Source organism: Episyrphus balteatus, chromosome 2 (assembly GCF_945859705.1).
Source record: "Episyrphus balteatus chromosome 2, idEpiBalt1.1, whole genome shotgun sequence".
Lineage (NCBI taxonomy): Eukaryota > Metazoa > Arthropoda > Insecta > Diptera > Syrphidae > Episyrphus > Episyrphus balteatus.
The window spans coordinates 65,118,643-65,140,153 of record NC_079135.1 but is presented as its reverse complement, the minus strand read 5'-3'; the positions used below and the strand labels follow the sequence as shown (position 1 = coordinate 65,140,153).

Below are 21,511 nucleotides of genomic sequence, written 5' to 3'. Positions count from 1 at the left end.
AACTCTCCCTTGAAATCTCAAGATGGGAAATGGATCGGTAACCCAAAAGAAAAAGCTAACCTTTTCGCGGAGCATCTTGCGAATGTTTTTAAGCCATACCCAACAAACGCGGCTGAAAATAGCTTACAGTTTGTTGATGAGATAGATGAAAGTGAAATACCAATTGTAAGATTAAAAGAAATAAAAAGTATGTGTTTACATCAACTATCAAATAAAAAATCACCAGGTTACGATCTAATTACTGCCCAGGTTATGAAAGAAATGCCTTTGAAAGCCTTCATAAAACTGCAATATATAATAAATGCATGCCTTAAGCAACGGTATGTCCCACACCATTGGAAAATGGCTGAAGTTATTGTCATACCCAAGCAAGGTAAGCCACCTACAGAAGTGACGTCTTACAGACCAATATCGCTTATACCAATTATGGCAAAAGTTTTTGAAAAACTACTTCTGAAGAGACTTAGCAAAATTATAGAAGAAAGAAGGTTAATCCCAAATCATCAGTTTGGCTTTAGAAATAAACATTCCACGATAGACCAAGTTCATAGAATAACGGATGTAATAGAAAAAGCATTAGAAGAAAAACAAGTATGTTCAGCTATTTTCTTAGATGTTGCTCAAGCCTTTGACAAGGTTTGGCATGAGGGACTTGAGTACAAACTGCAAAGGGATCTTCCCAGACAGTACTATGAAATATTAAAATCGTACATCTCAGACCGATTGTTTAGAGTAAGGTACGATCAAGAATATTCGGAATTGAAGAAAATAGAAGCCGGTGTACCACAAGGAAGTGTCCTAGGTCCTACCCTGTATTTACTATACACAAGGGATATCCCAGTTGGTAATCACACCATAATGGCTACTTTTGCAGATCCCAAGTAACAATTTAGCTTTCATAAGCTATTTTTTGACTTGTTTAAGAAGAAGGACAAGTATTATGCAAATCAATTTGGGGCACATTACCGAATTTCCCCAAGACCTTCCTCCACAGGCAATCCACAAGCTAATAGCTTTTGACGAACAGCGTAAAACGACCTTATGCAGGCCTTTTTACAAAACAATGAAACATTTTAGGGAAACTAAAGCTTCGCTAAGGAAACTATCATTTGCATTGGATGTTATAATAAGGCCTTATGGAGGTTGTTATAAGATGTTGAATTTATGAATTAAAAAAAAAAAAGATTTTATTGATTTTTTTTTCTTTTAATTTTTTTCTATTTTGTTTTTTCTTCTTTTTTGGCCATGTCAATGCTTTTCCTGTCGCTCTGAAATGGGAAGAATTTTATTTTAATTGAAAAAGAACACATTTTTTTTTTTTATTTCACAAATGGCCCCGCCAGGAATCGATCCCACGTACCTCTGCATACCAAGCCAGCACCTTACCAGTAGACCATACTCGAATATTAAAGATGAGTGGCAAAAAGGGAGCTAATTGAAAACTCACATAAAAATGCAATGTTTTTTTCTAAAGTGTTACAAACATTGCATATCTGCAGGATAAAAGCTTTGCATACTTATTGGTGAAAAACATTGCATACTTGAGAGATGAAAACATTGCATACTTACAAGAACCTCTTGGAACAGGTCTTATGAAAGCCTTCTGTCACTTGAAAATAGAAGGCTTCTTTAAAACGGTTCAAACAGGTCTTATGAAGGTCTTCTTTAACATATATTTACAAGGCTTCTTCTAAACACTTCCAGATGGCCTTAAGGAGACCTCCATTGTTTTAAAAATGGATGATTTGCGTAAGTAAGCCTTAAACTAAACTTATAAAAACTATAGCTTCCCGAATCGAAGAAAATGGACCTTATGCAAGTAAAATTGTTACTTGGGATGATACCGCAATTTTGGTACCCGACAAATGTGTCTCTAAGGCAGCAGTAAAACTACAAAATGCCGTCGACACAGTCAGAGATTGGACCGAAAAATGGCGTATCAAACTAAATGAATCAAAATCTTAACATATAAACTTTACAAATAAAAAGATAAACAATATTCCAATATTCATTAATAATCAAGCTGTACCTTACGCCAATACGGCCAAATACCTTGAAATGACTTTGGATGCAAAGCTAAAGTGGAAAGAGCACATCAAAAAGAAAAGAGAAGAACTAAACTTGAAATATAGAAAAATGTACTGGTTACTTGGTAACAACTCTGATTTATCAACCCAAAACAAAATAATGCTGTATAATCAAGTACTTAAGCCTGTTTGGACCTATGGTATCCAATTATGGGGCTGTACAAAGAAAACAAATACCGAAATCATCCAAAAATTCCAAAACAAAGTCCTTCATGGAATAGTTAATGCACTTTGGTACATAAGAAATAGCGATCTATATCGTGACTTACAAATAGAAACGGTTACAGAAGTTGTTAAAAAATACGCTGTATCGCATAATCAGAGACTGCAAAGTCATACCAATTCTGAAATGGTGTCCGTCTTGAATACCAGAAACCATGTTCGGAGATTAAGAAGAACCAAGCCTCATGAGCCTATGGTCTAAAAAAACATGGGAAAGTATTAAAAGTTTAAACTTCCCCCAAAGTGATTTTACAAAGTTAAGGAAGAAAAATCTGATGTCGATCTCTCAAGATTGGTCCTGATAAAGAGGTGGTTTTCAGAGATGGCAAAAATTGGATTTTTTTTGATTTCCTACATTTGTTACGTCTACTACATAAATGAGGTAGTTAACGTAGTTTAATGTAGTTAACGTAATTAAATGTAGCAGACGTAGCGCTAGACGTCAAAATGTAGTTTGAAATGCCAATTTTACCACCAAATTGTCAAAGTCTTATTCAAATCGAAATACATAGCTGTGATAGTGTAAATTTGAATAGAATATTTGAAACCAGATGGACTTGGGGTGGTTTCTTTGAAAAGGTTTTACTTTACGAAACCAAATTCTCACGAAAACACAGCTATTTATTTTTTAATATTTTTGAAATATAACGTTTTTTATGTAGTTATTGCACGTAGCAAATGTAGGTAGTACATGAAACAAATCAAGCGAGTAGTTTATTCGATTAACTACGCGTAGTTAACCGAGTAGATTACCTGACGTAATCTACTCTGCCATCTCTGGGTTTTAGTGGTTAAGAGTCCCACACTACTTGGTGTCGAATACTGCCAAGTGTCTTTTGAAGATTTCCTCCCGTCAAAAAAAAAAGTCCAGTCACGTAAAAACAAAAAATAAAGAGGTTTCATTGATATTTTTGGATCCGGTTTTCTGTTTTTTCTTAAAGACAAATAAGAACATCGAATTTTAACAACTAAATTACTACTTAATTAGAATTACATACAATTTTGAAAAAAATTTGTTTGAATTTTTTTTTTCAAAATTTTGATTTTGAAAATTAATTTTTAAAAAACTATGCCATAAAGTGGCTTTATTTAAAATTTTTGTAAAAGACAAGGTTTTTGGATTTAAAAAAAGGTATAGCACTTTATTGTGTGTGAAACCGTTGATTTTTAATAATTTGCTTTTCCAAATTAAGTCAATTTTTTTTTAAATTCCCCGCTAAACGAGGGGAAATAGATCCCCCCTCCCATACGATTTTTTTTCTTGTTTCGACCCAACCTATACGCTCTAACTTTTTGGCACATTCCTCCTGAATCACCCTGGATTCAGGAGGGACAGTTATTATTCACAAGTTAACTAATAAATACAGTCCTTTGAGCTGCAAGAGCCAGTACAAAGTACATGCGATGGTATGTATTGTATATGGTATATTGTACCTACATATAACCCAAGTACAAAAAATAAGGAATTTAGTTGAAATTGTTGTCACATTTAAAAATAAAACACCACCACAGGTATGAAAAATCAGTTGTTGTCTTGTTGTGTGTAAGTCCTGCAAAAACTCGAATTAAAAATCTCAAATCCCCTATAAATAAAGGATAAAGATTTTTGTTTAATGTATACAATACACATTTAATGATACACATTTATAATTTTCAACTCTAATTTTTTAACCATTTTTTCGTTGCAGCTTACGCATTTATTTGTTTTTGAAAAACAAACAAAATACACAATAAAGTGGAAGAGAACAATACATCCAGTGAAAGGTTTGCTCCCATATTTGTTAACAATTTAGAAGAAATCTCATAGTAGCATTACTGTTCTAATTTAGTTGGTTTCCTATATAGTTTAATCATCAACTATTTAAATATTACTATAGTTTTCAGCAACAGTTAAAAATACATAAACATAAAACTAAAAACTATTTGCATACAAACAAACAAAAAATTAATTCAAAAAGACAAACTAAATATTCATGATATGTATGTATAAGCAAATATAAATCACTTTATTGATAGAATTGATGTGTAGTTCCTCATTTTTATTTACTATTTTTAATTTTTCATAACTTGAATTTATTTTTGGAAATTATTAACGTCTAGAAAACAAGCATACACACACACATACATTATACCATTTACTAAAATTGTAGAAATAGAAGTAAAAAATTAAGTGTTATTGAAAAAAAAAGTATTATATTTTTCTTTATAATGTTATTTATAAAAGAAAATGTTTGATTTGCATAAAAATATAAAACATAAATTTATCAAATACATCTTAAACGCAAAAAGAACATTGATGTGAATGATTTTATCAATACCATAGTTGAGGCGTTGTAAATCATTTTGTAAATGTAAACTGAAGGAAAAACATTGTTTAACACATCTTAAAAACTATTCCCAAAGATTTTTTTGTTTCCTCGTTTCCTTATTCCATTAAAATGATAAATTTTCTAGGATCTACTTCTTAAATTTGTTGTTAAATTTTGAATAGCATTTAATGAATTAATTTATTATTTTATGCAATTTTTGTAATTTTTTTTAATTAATTTAATTCTCTTTCACTAAAAGCCAAAAAATCTATTAGAACAAAATTTTGTATCTACTGAAAATTACCAAAAGCTATGAACTCTATTTTACAAAATTGTAGATGTAATTTGTCAATTTTGCAAGAATAACCTTGAACATGAAATATTCGCCTTTTTGGTTAATATAAAAAAAAACAATGAAATGGCAGGTTTTGCTTCAAAAATAATTATGGTATTAAATTCAATAATGCAAGTTTTATTTCTTTTAATTGCATTAATGTCTATATGAAGGCATACCTATTTTAAGTTATTTTCTATTTATTACTATTTTTACTTTCAATAAACTGAAAACTTATAAAATATACCTAAATATAAATATAAAAATAAAAGTTTGTTTTGTTTCTGCGTTACAATTACGATTTCACCGTTTTGTATATTTTGAAGTCATTTGTATGTATATCTAGTTGTAATAGATCGAACAAAGAAGAAAACATAAATTCAACAATTCGGGTAGTCTGGGTTATTATTTTAAGTGGTAGGGGTTACCTCCAGGTGTAACATACCCACAGCCCCGAATGAAATTTGCTAGGATTTTGAAAATATGACTAAAATTAATGTACCAAACTGTTAAACTTGTTTAGGCTCCGATTTGTAAAAAAGTGGACGGCAGCACTAAACATTGAAATTTGAAATTGAAAATGAAATTGAAATGCATATTTTATTACAAGATATAATTTTGGTGTGTCTATTCAACAAATCAGTGGAAAACTGAATTTACGCGGCAAACTATAAATTACAAAATAAGAAAACACAAAAAACTTGTACTTTGCTCAATTAACCACGAAATGATAAGTTGACTAAAAGAAAACTGGCACATTTTGAGGTAATTAATAAAAATCCTGGAGTTAGAAATAGAATCCTTTAAAGAACAAATCGAAGGAAGCTCGGGAAAGACGGTTTTGAGATCTTCACCACTTTTTGCCACTTTGTGTTAAATTAGACATTTAACTTCGCAGTTCTTGTCAAAATGGAAAATGTTGGTAAGCCTTTTTTCTTCTGGATCAAATTTTATGTACCTCTTTCAAACAAAATTCTTTCTCGGTGATCCGTGAAACACACAAAAACTTTTATCACTCCGTTAACATTTGTAAAATTTTGTTCCGGGAGGAAAGAAGCATAGAATTATGTTCTTTTGTGAATTTCAATCATTTAAATGTGAAATACGGTATTATATTTTGAATTCGTGTAATCGGTATATTGTGCGGGTGTTCGTAAGGCCTCATAATGATACTATGCTTAAACTTATACAAAGAAATTTTAACAAAAGAGTGGACTGACAAGATCAACCTAGAATTGGCCGATAAACTGTTAAATATTTTTCAATAGGCCTTTTTTTTGGCAAAGCTATCCGCAGTAGGATTTCCCGTAAACTTATACACTTCGTCAGAATTCTTTCCGCAGCTTGGTTTAGTTTCTATTCTTATCGGCAGCTGCGTGTTGTTTTTGTAATGCATGTAAACGTCAACTGCGGATGCGGATAGTAATGCCAAAAAACACAGCTAATGTAAGACTTGAACATTAAATAAGGCAGAAATATACATCAATTTTTAACGGTCACTGTGGTGTATGCGCATCATTTTTTTTTTTATAAAAATTACTCTTAGTAAATATTATTCTTCAACTGATCAAATAATGGAATTATATAATTTGTTCAGCTCTTAACCCCCTTTTCACCATGAAGCTTTGTGCGGAGATCAATGTCAACTAATAAAATATATTTCTCAATTTAACTAAGATCACTATGAAAGATTTGTGTAATTAACTCATTGCTAATCATGCTGGTTTTAGTAATTTTTGTTGTTCATTACAAACTGTATATTTTATATTATTTTACCAAGTAGATGACTAGGTAAGGTACTTAAATGTCATTTAAAATCAACTTAGTTCAATATTGTACTTCATACTGCTAAAGTAGTTAGCATATTGGTAATCGATGTTTTAAATATTTAATCCATTCGTATATAGGCTAGGTACAAAATATATTTTGAACTAATGTGCTTTTGTTCCTTTACTTTTTTTCAGGATTACATCTCACGTTAGTATAAATTTACACATGAAGTCAAATATTAAACAAAAGACTGAACAGCTCTTTTACACATATGAACAATACACTAAAATATTATATCCTGAAATATAATATTTAAAAAAAAATTAATTGCAGAGATAATATCATTATTATGTTATATGAAATAAACGAATTGAAATTATCGTTAAGAACATTTTGTATTAAAATATTTGTTTCTCGGAAAATTATATACACTGTTGGAACGTACATAGAACTTATATTTTTTTTTTGTAACTCTGTATCTATTCCAAAATCTATTAAGATTTTGGATTTTCTTGAATCAGTTTTTAAAACAATATAATGTTTTTGCCAGATCTGAGATGCCATTCGGGGAACCTACTGGCTTCTTCTGTATTGGATATACCTAAGGTAAGTTAGATCAAATTCAATGAAGAGAAAATATTTGAAAATGTTTTATTCCTATGAAACTTGACATGCATTACAAATCAATCAAAACATATACATATACGAAATTTTCTTAACTTTTAACTTTCAAATTATTTATTTTACATTGAACATGATTCCGCGTTGAATCAGGGGTGGAATAGTAAGGTGCTGAGATAAATTTCATTGAGTTATATAAAATTTGCTGCAATTACAAAGATTTTGACCTTCAAACAAAGTATGCCATTTAATTACTTAATTAAAAAAGAATTTTTATAAAAACATTTTTGAAAATCGTTAGGGCCGATTTATAAAACAATAATACATAGTTTTTTTTTTACGAACTTTCATAAATTTTTCAAACGAAATATTTGTATACAATTAAAAGGACAATATAAATCGGACACATAAAAACTAAATTTTAATAAAATTCGTTTTGCTTTTTCCAAAAAAAAAAAAAAACTTTCTTTTTAAAAGTCCAAAACTGATTTTATTAAATTTTTTTCTTAATTTTAATATTTAAGTTACTAAAAGAAGTTACTATACAAAAAACTTAATTGAAATCGGTCGTGTCGTTTAGGAGAAAGTCTTTATTTACCACATTTTTATATACCTACCTACTTTTTTATCAACATCGTTAGAGCCGTTTTTGATAAAAACAACATTTTCCATTTTGGTCATATGGAAAACACCTTTAATTTGGGTCCTAAAAAAATTCAAATCTAAGAAATCATCAAAAACCCTTATCTTCAAAGTTTGAATCAAATTGCCTGAGTGGTTTAGGGTGTAGCTCGAGATAGAGACAGACAGACAAAATTGCGAGACCCACTTTATTTTGCATTGTCTATCATCGCAATGTTATCTCGAGTTCAATTCTTTTTGTCGAATCCTAAACTTGCCCTATATTATCAACAAATTTGTACCGACTCAAGGTGTATTTTTGAGTTTTGGAAGGTTTATTTATGAAAGGCTACAATTTCAACTTTTTGCACTTAACATAAGGAGCTCCTAGACACAAATAAAATCGATTTTTAAAAATTTTCTCTTAGGTCCATAATATAATAAATGATAGGCAAAAAGTATTAATAATAAATAGTTGAGGATTGTAACAAAAACTTGCTTTATTTGATTTTTGTTAGATAAAAAATACAAGGTATAGGTACACATAGACACAGTTTAACAAATTTAATTTTAATTTTCTTCATTTGAAATATTTTCCATAGTACTTAGAAACATAAAGTATGATACCGATGAACTCATGGCCTATTGACATAAAATAAAAAGAAAAAAATATAAAAATGGTGAAAAAAGTTGTAGAAATATATCTGTGGAGATTGGTATAAACATGATAACTGACAAAATGGATAGTTCTAGTTTAAGGGGCCAGTTATAGCTATCATTGGTTTTCATCATTGAAACCAATCATTGGAATTTTCATGACAAGTCGTTTATAGCAATCATTGAAAATTTCTGTAATTGAAAATTTTAGTTTTCCTGATTTCAGTGAAACTGTGTGAAATTGAAACACAAATCGTTGGTGAGGCGTGCAAAGTGTGTAACTCCATTTTTTTTAAATGGGAGTTTGATGCCATCTGTTAGATTTACTCAATATCTACAATCCCTCATACCGGGAATCCCCATTTTAGTCATATTAACCGTTGAATTCGAAAAAAGTGGCCAGTAAATTTAGTGAGAAAAAAGTGTAAAGTGTATGTACCTAGTTTTTTACCCTCCTGAAAAATTTGTGTCGATGGAGTAACACATTTTGCACGCGTCACCGACGAAATCCGTGGAACGATTCGTTTCATATTTTGTTGTTATGAATAAGCTGTTCAGGGAAATGAATTTCCGTCCGTGAAAAAGAAAACACATTTATAGCAAAAAATAACTATTCAATTAATCTTTTTTTTCTCTAAAAAAATTCTTTGTGTGATTTCCAATCGATCAATATATATGTATGTAATTTGCATTTCTTATGTAATGTAATGTGTTGCCTTTTGGCAACACAGTCAAATATCCGTTAAAAAATTTTCCGGGATTGATTTCAATGATAACTAGAACTGCTTCCTAAGGCTCTTTATTTATTTATTAAAATATTGCAAAATAAATTTTAAAAGTATTAATCTATGTACCTATCTAATAATTACAGTCAACTCTAATCGTACGTTAATTTTTCATAATTAAAAAAAGTAAAAATGTACATATGTAGCAAATAGGATCATAAAATTACTCTTTTAAATACATTTTTTGAATACTGTTATCATGTGTATATCAAATCACCATAGTTATTTACGTCAAAGCCTGAAGCAGAATCAAGAGTCAACCGAACTTAATCAATTTTATCACTTCAACCGAGGAAAAGAATTCGAAAAAAGTGAGAAATAATTAATAATAATAAATAAAAAGCAAAAAATGCAAATAAAAAGTCTGTGTACCACCTGTTGACGAAATTTACTTTGAAGTGGCTTCAAAAATTATTATTTCTATATTTTTTCAGAATAAGTACAACAACAACAACTTTCAAGCAATTTTTAACTTAAAATTAACTAAATTTTTTCCATTAAAAATACAATTTTTCAATACCGATCAGCACCCCCTTCTATATAAGATACAAGGCTGAAAATCTGAAAATTCAACAGTATGATACCAATAGGATGTGGAACCAAACTAGGGGGTGGCCCAACTTTTATTTGAAAATTTTATTTTTCCCATACAAGCGTGGACCACTGAAGTAGCCAGCCACATAATATACATAATATTCATCTGAAAAAAAAATATTACCTCAGGGGCTCCAAAAAAATAAATAAGTTTTTTTAAAGAAAAATTAAATATTATCTTAAGGTCCCAAACAATATTACTTGCATAATCTTCGTGACCATCAAATAATACATAAGGAGACTCCGCCCCCCCCCCCCCCCCCTCCAAGAAAAAACTATGAAAATTTAGTCTTGCCCCGGGGCCCCGACAACTCAACGTACGACTCTGATAGGATTGCAATTTTGTTTACTTTGTTGAACTTTCAACTTTCTGCTCGACATTGGGTGCGTTCACGTACCGATCTAAGTGTATCCGGATACCTTTGTGTTGTTGTAATCCCAAATAAAATCTCAGCTGATCGTAAACATGTGTTGACAAGCAAAAAAATCCAAAGGTATACTAAAAATTTCTGGATTCTCGTGTATCTTAGAACAGCTGATTCGTGTTCACAAACGTATGGGATATTTAGGTATCTTGGCTAGGGTATCTGTGCGTACGTGAACGCACCCATTGCCAAAATATTTAAAGCAATATTAGACAATAAAATCATTCGTTTAAGACCGTAAGCGGAGTAAGAAGACAATCTTTTAAGATTTGAATTTTTTTTTTTTTATTATTATTATTATTATTTTTATTATTATTAAACCTAATGTTCAGTGGCGTATTGAGGGGGGGGGGGCTCAGGGGGCTCAAGCCCCCCCCCCCCCCCCCCCCCCCAAGCCTTCAAGATCATGTTTTTATTTAGCTGATTTCATCATAATATACATGATTAACTGAAACTTGTTCGTAAATCTTAGACATTTAGAGGCAGCACAGATGCTCGAGCTCGAGCCCCCTCCAAATTCTGAAACGGCTGTTTGGTTTTGTTTGAGTAAGAGCCTTAGCTGACGATGAGGGTTGGGATAAATCTCAAAATCTCAAAGTGGCCAACAGGTTTCTTTAAGAAAATTTCAGTTTGCGCTTCCGATTTGGACTAAAACAGCAATATATTACGAAAAAACATATATATTTCGGATTAAACATCAAAAAGAATTTTATTCAAAATTAGTTTTTGAGACTTTCACGTTCTGAATTTCACTTTTTGCGTATATTCACTTGCCGAAAGGGAAATAGGTGTTCTGCAATTTTTCACTCATTTAGATTTTCTAATCGAATTCAATTCACTAAGTTTCTGTTCGTGAATTTGGGGGCCTTTTTCAATGGATCTGCAATTGCACAAATTTCACTTAAGAAACAAAATAAAAATGGAAGATCCTTCAGTTTTGACAGTTAGAAGCAATTTCGAAGTTTTCGAAACCGATCGAAATGAAGAATATTGATATTTTATTTCACGTGAAATTGAAAAGTGTTTTGAATTTACTTTCGTTCGAATTGCGGAACATGGGCGTATATAACGATAATATTGATGAGTATAGATCAAAAACTCTTGACGTGATAGGAATAAATCTGTAAACAGTTTTGCATTCAGCACATGACAAAGTTCGAGTGTGTTTTTTTGTTTGTTAAGGATGACTCAACTCCTTGCTGTTTGTTTAACATGACACAAGAACTTTGAAAAAACACTAGGTACTCTGAATGTGAAAGGAGGAGACAGTAGTACGAATCTGTCGAGAGCAGTATAATGCGACTATACCACTTTCAGTACCGCAGCACAGTGTTTAACTCTCGATTAAAGATTAATAAAAAGAAATAAACATTTTTTCGCACATTTACCCTCTAAAAAATTTTTGAAAAATTTTCCAGCCTCCTCCAAAATTTATTCTGGATACGCCACTGCTAATGTTATTAGGTTATTAATATTTAAAAATGAATTTATTTAAGTAATGGTTCATATTTCCCCAAAAATTTTTATTTCTTGAAATCGTGAGATTCCAAGATCCCTGGAAAATCTTCATTTCTAATAAATACTACTGCGCATTTGCAAATGAACTTAATTCTATTCGCTTAAAGGCCCAACTATAATAGGCATATGCGAGCATGAGCTTATGTCAAAATCGAAGGAACTGCTTCGTCCTGTTTCTGAAAACATGAGGAGTAGCCATAATGAACATACGCGCGCATAGCCTTCTGTCAAAATGTACATTTTGTTTTCCATATTTTTGTAAAAAAACGAGTTGAATTGCACAAAAATATTTTTAAAACTGTTTTTATTCAATTCACAATTCGTTTATCACATTTTTATTAAGTGAAAATTAATTTAATTTTTCCATCCTCCTTCCATCCATGTTGTTTACATTTTATTCTGAGAAATTTACTCATGCCGTGCGCTCCAGAGCTCACGAAAGTTAACGAAGCGCGCATATGCGCATTATGGCTATTCCATAAGAAATGTGTATGGTCGACAACTCACTCATGCCATTTTGACATAAGCCCATGCGCGCATATGCCTATTATAGTTGGGCCTTAACAGTCTCTAAGAATTGTAGAATCTTTCAGGCAGAATATGTCTTAATTTGATTTTGAGCTGTCGAAAACGACCACTATTTCCTTTTCTTCAAGATCCCGACGCACAGTGTTTCGAGCCCATACAAAAGTTTATCATAAATACTTGCAGCTAAGTTTTTGGAGGTTTATTATTTTTTTTGTGTGTGTTTTTGGCAGGAATAGGAAAAAAAAAATACAAATTAACAAATTGAACAACCTATAACTTGTTTTTTTTAGCATAATTTATGAAATTAACATTTATTGAAGAAGAAACTGATGAGCAAAATTAATTTTTGTTATACAGTAGATGACGGATATAAGAAAGTCCAAAAAACCAGAGAATTCCTTTCTTATATCCGTGTTTTCTTATAGAAAAAAAGTGTATATAAGAAAGAAAATTTCTTATATAAATAAAATATATATAAGAAATAAATTTTCTTATGTAAATACAAATTGCATATAAGAAATAAAATTTCTATTATAAGTCATAGCATATTTATTTCGTTTTTATAGAAAATGTATTTCTTTTTTTAGATGACATTTTTGAACCACAACAAACGAACACAAATAATGTGTGGGCGTTTTTTTCTTTCTTGCTCATCCTCAGTTTGTCAATTTTTTGGCAGCTCAATGAAGCTGGATTTAGAAATTTTGTGGAAATTACACTTTGCATCATTTGCATGTTTATATACTGGAGACTTTCTTATAGACGTTTAAATTTCTATGTATAGTGAATGAGATTTTATATCAGAATAGGTTTCTTATATCAGTGTTTTTCTTATAAACGTTTTTCTTATATGAGGTAAATTTAACACACAATTTTATGAGAATGTGCATGTGCATGGTGTTTTGAAATGTCTGTCTAATATGCGTGTTTTTCTTATATGAGACTTTCTTATATCCGTCATCTACTGCATAAAACAAAATAAACTTTTCGTAAGGTTTTTGGTGTGCTGAACTGGAATCCGAAGTCAGAAAAATTCTATCATATCACGTTTTTGAAATATTACCGTTAGAAAATCTGAAATGTCGTTTTTAACAGTTTTTGAGATTATTTTCTTGCAGTGGTGATTTGTTTTAAATAAATTTGTGACATTTTCTAAAAGAATTAAATGTTTTCTTTTAAAGCCCGTTTCAATCTTTTCAATATCTTTTTTCTACTTTGAGAAATCTTAAATTGAGGTCAACTTGTTTGGTTTATCTTCTCTATACAAAAAAATCGTAGTTTATTTGCGTTTCATAGCAAATCTCGAATATTTTTGTGTCAATCGCTTTCAAATTTTGAAATAACGTTTAATTTACATTTTCGTAAGTTCTTATATCGGCGAGGTTGGTGAATACGCTATAATACACATTAGAGCGTGGCCGGGACATGTAATTATATTAAAAATTTAGTATTCAGAATAATATAATTTTTTTTTGTTCAAAACAATATGTAAAATATTTTTAATTACATAAACAGCTTTTTGTTACTTGTACATAATGGTTAAAAATTATTAAAAATATCGATGTTTTTATTTTTGTGATCCCCTTGAAGCTGTTTCTCAATAAATGAATTATTTTGAGTACTTGACTCGTAGCACATAAATGTAAATATCTCTAGCAATAGCAAACAGAAGCAGACCAAACTTTGCCAATATTAAGTACAGGCTTAAGGCAAAATAATGTAAAAAGATTATCGATATGATTTTCAATGTTTTTTTTTTTTTTTAATTAAGTTTAAAAATTAATTTTTTTTTGCTATTTATCAAAGAAATTTTAATAACTAATAGGTATAAAATTTTATTAATTTAAATTTTTTTTTGCTATACGTTTTACAACAACACTCAAATAAACAAAATACCAAAATAACAGCAACAAAATTTTTCAAACATTCACCAAACGTGAAATACTCTCAAAGCTTCGCATAAATTCCTCAAAATATCCTCGATTTCCGAGGTATACTCATGTTTCGGAGCTTATTTTCAATACATAACCTGGGTTATTTTCTAAGATAAATATGTTTTCATATGAGTTGACACTTCTAAATTGTATTTAAACAGCAAAAATATAAATTTCTAACGAAAAAAAAAATGATTTATCATAAGGGGACGACACACTGTGCGACGCGTCGGTTATTCTTTATTATTATTATTGTTATTTACCAATCGCCGAGTAGGTTCTTGCTCATTAAACCAAACACAAACAGGTGTTCAGACCTTTTTCAATTATTTGGATGAAATCGCTGAAGAAACGTAAAATAATATTGTTCTGTTAAAGGCTTTGACGTTATCAAAAAATAGTTTTAATTTAAAAAAAATATTAAAAACAGGTATGTACATTGCCAATACTATCCAGTGATAAAATCATGAAACCCATTCCATCAAGATGAACTGATTTTTGTGCTCTGAAAACCAAAAAACTGATATTTCTGATAAGTTTCACATTGTCCATCACATCACCATAAGCGAGAAGTGATTCCCAATTACACATGTAGTACGAATTTGACATTTCAGCCGCCTGATTTAAAGAAATACGTAATACATATAGGGTAAATTAGGGCATTATGGCATACCTAAGCACAAACTCAAATATCTTTACTACGGACTACAATTTTTACTTCAATCATTTTTTTTAATTAAATTTCATAAAAACGTAACATAAATAAATTATTTAAGAATAAAAATTCAAGCTTTTTAACAAAAAATAAATTAATTTAAAAATAGTCCAAAAAAAACCATATTGCCCTATGTACGGGCAATATGGCGAACCCCATTTACTTCGGAACCCTTTACTTTTTTTACGTATATTCAGCATTTCTGAAATATAATTGTAAATAAGTTTCATAAAATTAACGTTAAATTGAGGTTATTTTCAAATTTAAAAAAATGCAGAGTTACTTTTGAAATTAGTTTTACATAAGGGCATTATGGCGCAGTCGGGTATAATATAGCGCCATAATGCCCTTATTGCATCTGCGCCATATTGCAAAATATACACATATTCACAAAACTCCAAAAACTAAACACAATTCTTACTTCAGTTAAAATATAACAAGTGATATAACCAAACCAAAACTGTACTCTGCGTTTCACTCTTTACAACTAACACGTGCACTGTATACTTACCGAGATACACACAAACAAAAACAAAGATGTATTATATTGGAACCCAGAACCGGTATTTTTTTTTTGTTTTCTTTTTTGTTTGGCACAAAAATAATAGCACTGACCTGCGATCGTCACAAGGCTAGTGTTCGACGAAGGCCAAAGTTTCTGCATTGGTTTTATTAAAAAGTGAGTATTGGAAGTATGGTAGTTGAGAGGTGCGCCATAATGCCCGGTGCGCCATAATGCCCGAAGTTACCCTATACATTATGTAGTAAAAATATAAATATTTCATCATACTTACCGCATCTGTGGAACGCTGACCAAAAGTACCAATTACAAAAAATTCTAGGCATTGAGCCAAAAGCCAGAAAAAATACTCCAGTGTATCAACGCTGATACCATTCTACACAATAAAAGAAAAAAAAAAAATTAAATAATTTATCTATATGTAAGCCCAAATTCAAAATCTGAGATATCTGATCTGGAAAAAAAAGAAAATTATTTCTAACATTGTTAGTATGCTACATGGAATGGGAATAACGGTATATACCTATATAAATTAGGGTGATTCTTATATGACACCCCTGCATTATGTTCTACCATATAAGCATAGTATATGGTATTTTTTTTCCGATTTTAATATTAAAATTTAGGGGTCGCTACCATTCACTGAAGATTTAAGTAAAAAAAAAGATCAATTTCAACAAAATTTTTTTTGTTACAGAACAAAGTACGCTTAAGACCCGATTTTTCAATCTTCTAATAAACAGTCAGTTAACTGTCTGTCGAATAAAGATATTAGGCTCATAAACAACCAGATAAAATCATTGAATTTTTCAATTAAGAAAGATCACTCAGTTAGCTATTCTACAGAATAACACAAAAAAAAATGACAAATTCAAAAATATTCAAAATTAAACGACCTAGCAGTTTGTACCACCCCGAAATTTTGTTTGCTCATTCGATAGAGCATTGGCTGAATTTTTCGCACTCGCGAAATTCACCTTTCAACCGCCATCTTGGATTTTAGTTTTTGTTAAATATCTCGATTTCTATTTATTTTATATAAAAGTTTTGCTTACAAAAAACGTAGGCAATTAAATTTCGCGTCTTTTTCGATATTCTGAATACTAAAAAAGTAACAAGCCAAAAAAGTAAAAAAAAAAACGAAAAAATGACAATTTTAAAGTTTTGAGCACTTTTTATCAAAATTATGAAAAAAACTTTCCGAGTAAAGATTATTCACCTTAAAATTCTTTACAACTCTGCTATACAACTTTTTTTGTATCGCTATAAAGTTAATACTTTTTTATATAAAGTTAATACTTTTTTTGTTAAAAAAATGCTCTTTTTTGTTTGTGTTTTTTTTTTTCTTTACTTTTTCCTTACATTTTTTTTTTACCAAATCTTGAGTTTTAAATGATTAGTGAGTATTTTATAGCCTTGTGTATCTAACAAGAAAAAATTCAGGACCTGCAATTTTTTTATTATTAAGTCTCTTCATTTCGTAAAAAAGGGGTATTTTTCAACAAATAGGTATTAATAACTTCATTAATTATAGCGATACAAAATTAGTTGTATAGCAGAGTTTTAAAGAATTTTTTTAACTTTTTTGGTTTGTAACTTTTTAAATATTCAGAATATCGAAAAAGTGTTCTTAACATAAAAGACGCAAAATTTAATTGCCTATGTTATGTAGAATAAATAGAAATCGAGATATTTAACAAAAACTAAAATCCAAGATGGCGGCCGAAAGGTGAATTTCGAGAGTGCGAAAAATCAGGGTAATGATATTCAGCCAATGCTCTATCGAATGAGCAAACAAAATTTGGGGGGTAGTACAAACTGCTGGGTAATTTTAAATGCACTGAACATGTTTGATGAAGCCTAATACGCAGTTCGAGCGAAATTTAAGCTCCCATAAAGAGTACTGAAAAAATTTAGTCGATTTTTGGATAATTTGTATTGGATCTAAAATTTATCTCGATCTGCGAACCAGGTTTGATCTATAATATTTATGACATTTAGCAGAAACTGTTATATCGCTGAAAAAAACCCAAGAGCTAATTCACAATTATTGTAGGTACTTGTTTTACGGTACTTGTTTTACGGTACTTGTAATTTTTGTTAGGGGTTATTAGCGATTTCGTTGCCTGCCTTTTCCTTGATTGAACGCCAAATTTTTGTAGCTTTTAAAATACAAATTTAAAGATCAAAAAAACATTTGGCTGCATTTGCATATCTATATCATATAACATTACTTCTCCACCACCCAGCAATGAATATTGGGGCCGGAAGGCCTATTGGACTTCTCGAAACACTTTTTAAAACATTTTGTCCTAATGTAATTGCTTGGCCTAAACGCAAATTATTTCCCGAGGTGATCTGATTTTTAAGGTCGTGGATAAAGTTGGTGTAGTAAGCTCTTTAAAAGACACTGGACTCAAATATTTAAAAAATTTTGTTTTCATGTTGGTTGGAGCTTGAAGGTGAGGGTGAGGGTGTCATTAAATTTGTATACATTCATTGTTTCATATTCAGTGCGACATGGTCTTCAAGTATTATTGTAAGTGGTACATTTTTGGTGAAAAAATTTACTTTTTCGAGTAGGTACATATTTATCAAAGTAATGAGTAACGTACCTTTTGTAATTGAAATGCCACAGTACAAAGAAGAAAAATTCCGAACAAAACCACAACGAATATTGGGAGGCTTAAAAATGATTGAAGATCTTGTAGAAAGCTATAAAAAATAAAAAAAAAAAAATAATTATTTTATTTTTTTTTTTGTTAAAACAAAATTAATTGAAGATTTATTTATTTTTGAAAAGTTTTGTATTGCATTTTGCATAGTTGTTTAAAAGTACACAGCCAAATTAATGCTATATTAATAAAATTTTAACAATGTTTAAGTGCACTGATAAGGTATAAACGCAAAGAAAATTTAATATGGCCACATTATTAAATTAAATAAAAATGTTATTATGGTTAAGATCCGAATTGCAACATACATATCTAAGTCAGTATAACAGATTAATTTCATTCAGCTCATATTTGGATGCGATTTTAAGTTGAAATTTTTGAGTTTCTGAATTACGCTAAAATTGTTTAAAATTTTATCTTCAGCCAATATTCAGCCGATTTTCGAGTTGAAGAAGTCTAACAATTTTGTTTGTTTTAATTTTTAGTATGTATGTATGTACCTATAATAATTATTCAAATTATTTTTATAAAAAAAATTGGAATACCGTTATGAAGAAATTACTAATTACTTATACAAAAACAAAAATTCAAGAAAATTCATTGAATCATTTTATTAAATTGATTTTTAAAAAGAAATTCTGATAGACTTTTTTAAATATCCCAAACTGATATTTTTGATTTTTTTGCCAAGGTAAATCGTTTACAACGCAACGGTTCAATTTTTTTTGAGTAGGAGCTTATTAACGGCGACACACGATTTTTTAAAATTAAAATCGTTAAAACATTTTTTGAGAAAAACAACGGTAATCAATATAAATTATGTATGTATGTATGTTTATTCAATGATTTTTCCTTAGATTTTTTTAGGTTTTCTCCTCTAATTTGTTTGAAGATGAATGGATAGGGATAGGTACACCTAATTCTTTGAATGATAAAAAAAATTTAAATTGGATTTAATGTTAAAAATGTTGATAAAATGTTTCTTGTTATTAAAAACATTACACAATGTGTCAATATTTAATTTAACTACATAGGTACTTGTATGTATGTATGTTCTTGTTCTCACCTGTCTAAAACTTGTTGCTTTCTTATGATGGCACTCAGTTTATTATGAAATATTTTATGAAGCTCATTATTTTGATTAGTTTCTAATTTCGATTTATTTTGAATTCTTGGACTTTTTAATGTATTTTCATATAGATTACTAAGATCTTCATTCAACATTTTGTATCTAACAGTGCAGTTTGATAAGGTGGTACCAATCAAACAATCCTCGGCAGACGTTATTGATACCACAGAGAATGCCGCCCATCCTGTATACATGATAGTGAAGGCATATTTCCAAGGTTCTTGAGCATCATACGGAAATTGCATATTTACTAAATATGGCTTCGAGTTTGATGTTGGATCTGTAGCTATAGCAATGCCTAAGCTTAGAAACTGGGAAAATGTGGTAAGAAAAAAGGTCGATGACATAAAGTAAACCAATCGTAGACTTCTCTTACATTCCTTGTTAAGTGTTTCATTTTCCGATCTATTGTAATAAAAATAGAAAATAAAATACGAATTAAAAATCAAATTAATGGTCAAATCACCATGTGAGAAGGAGATTGAACTTAAATAAAAGGATAGAAAAATAGTAAAAATAACTACATATAGCCTGAGAATTATGAGTAGGTATATCAATTTTTTTCCCCTAAAATGCTCCAAATCTATTGTGAATTAATAATTCTTTTTGTATGGATGTTCCATAGTTTCAATCTGTCCCAAAGGATTATATCTTAACCAATTTTTTTAAGAGGCCTATTATTGTTTTGAAATGTCGTTTAAAGCAATCATTGAAAATTTCTGTCATTGAAATTTTCAAGCAAGACCATTTTTGGCACAGTTCCTGATAGCTTTGGCCAAAGACTGGACCAATATTGAAAAGAATTATTAATTGAAAACTTTGAAAAAAAAAAATATCTAAAGAACCATTTGGTTCTTAATAAAATCAAAGAAGATTAAAATCTCCGGGTTTTTATGACATAAATTGGTGCATTTTAAGGTTTGAATAACGAATGCCCCGTACGGATACCATAATATTGAATTCTTTTTCTTTTTTTCCCGTTAACTCACTTATGAATGTAAATTTCAGTATAAAATGTATTCAAAATACGCCTCATTTGCTCTCGTTGAAATACCAAGTGCAGAATTTTTATAATAACTAATATTCCAAATATAAATCCACACAGACACTGGGCAACCTTGTTAATGTCTCCTTGATTAGCGTTTATATAAAGGTATTCCGCGTAGATAGTTACAAAACAGCACGATAGAAAAATTAAAGCAAGACAATTAACAATAAATAAGTTGAACCAATGACTTTCATAGTCTAAAGGCCAAACCCAATTAAATTTGAAAAGCCAAAATATTAAGGAGTTGATGCTTTCCCCCTTGGCTGTGGTAGGTTTAAAAAACCTCATTGTTGTAAACTTATTGCTTTTTTTCAATGTAGATCAGAAATGTTTTTCAATTCAAAATTTTGTTTAAGGCTTGTTAGTATGTTAAAGCGTTAAGATAGACAACCTTATAGTAAGGGATTGTTTTTGTTTAATGATATTTAGTTTATTATTGAAACCACAAAATATTTATGATGAATAAAATATTAACTATTACAAGAGACGATATGGTTTAAGTGGTCTCTTATACATATTTTAGATATGCCTGTGTTTAAAAGTCTTTAGGAGATAACAGGACACAGAGGAACTCCGTTTTAAAACTATAATTATATGACCCTGTCAAAAAGATAAATTCAATAACCCTTTTTGAAAAGATGAGGAAAATAGTTCAAAAAGCCCAAAAAAACAGGAGATTTTTAAATGCTCAAAGCATTTAGTACCTAAAGACCTCAAAAATGTCGTTTTTTTCATTTTTTTTTTGTCTTAAATTGTTTAATGTTTTATTTTTTTCAATGTTATTAAAATAGATGCATATCGATAGAAAATTCTTCTAATTTTTCTACAAAAAGTTATCCTAAAAAATTTTCTAATTCGGCTTGCTTTTCAAATTATATTGACAAAAACTCGAAAAGTAACAAAGTGAGTCGATTTTTTTATCGTTACAAAAATGGTCATAAGAAATTCTCCATAGATTTTTAAGAAAAGTATCTTGTAATCTTTGTCAGAAATCAGGGGTCGAATTACGGCATACGTTC

At 29.9% G+C, this 21,511-nt stretch overlaps 2 protein-coding genes across 4 annotated transcripts in view; one reads left to right on the top strand and one right to left on the bottom strand.

Moving 5' to 3' along the window:
- Positions 1 to 7,076, top strand: part of LOC129911054 (probable E3 ubiquitin-protein ligase HERC2) — a 71,001-nt gene extending 63,925 nt beyond the window's left edge. For 2 of the 3 annotated variants that reach the window (XM_055988696.1, XM_055988694.1), the window contains exon 14: positions 3,998 to 4,327. The gene's annotated coding sequence lies outside the window, so the exon portion shown is untranslated. Of the gene's footprint in view, positions 1 to 3,997; positions 4,328 to 6,916 lie in introns of those variants that run through there. The other variant, XR_008771592.1, reaches the window with a different exon arrangement.
- A 1,458-nt stretch (positions 7,077 to 8,534) lies between these two features.
- Positions 8,535 to 21,198, bottom strand: LOC129911065 (odorant receptor 13a-like). Its single transcript, XM_055988721.1, has 6 exons — positions 20,434 to 21,198; positions 19,382 to 19,849; positions 18,256 to 18,355; positions 15,915 to 16,016; positions 14,844 to 15,023; positions 8,535 to 8,606 (listed from the first exon to the last, which is right to left on the bottom strand). The coding sequence occupies exons 1-6, from the start codon at positions 20,778 to 20,780 to the stop codon at positions 8,535 to 8,537; spliced, it is 1,269 nt and encodes a 422-aa protein (XP_055844696.1). The 5' UTR covers positions 20,781 to 21,198.
- Positions 21,199 to 21,511: the final 313 nt, after the last annotated feature.

What these genes read in the sequence shown, in the direction of transcription:
- LOC129911065 (XM_055988721.1), bottom strand. Translation starts at nt 20,780, where the DNA reads ATGAGGTTTTTTAAACCTACCACAGCCAAGGGGGAAAGCATCAACTCC. An exon ending in ACTGAAATTTACATTCATAA is followed by an intron (nt 19,850 to 20,433) that starts GTGAGTTAACGG and finishes TTATTACAATAG; the next exon opens with ATCGGAAAATGAAACACTTA. An exon ending in TGGCATTTCAATTACAAAAG is followed by an intron (nt 16,017 to 18,255) that starts GTACGTTACTCA and finishes TTTATTGTGTAG; the next exon opens with AATGGTATCAGCGTTGATAC.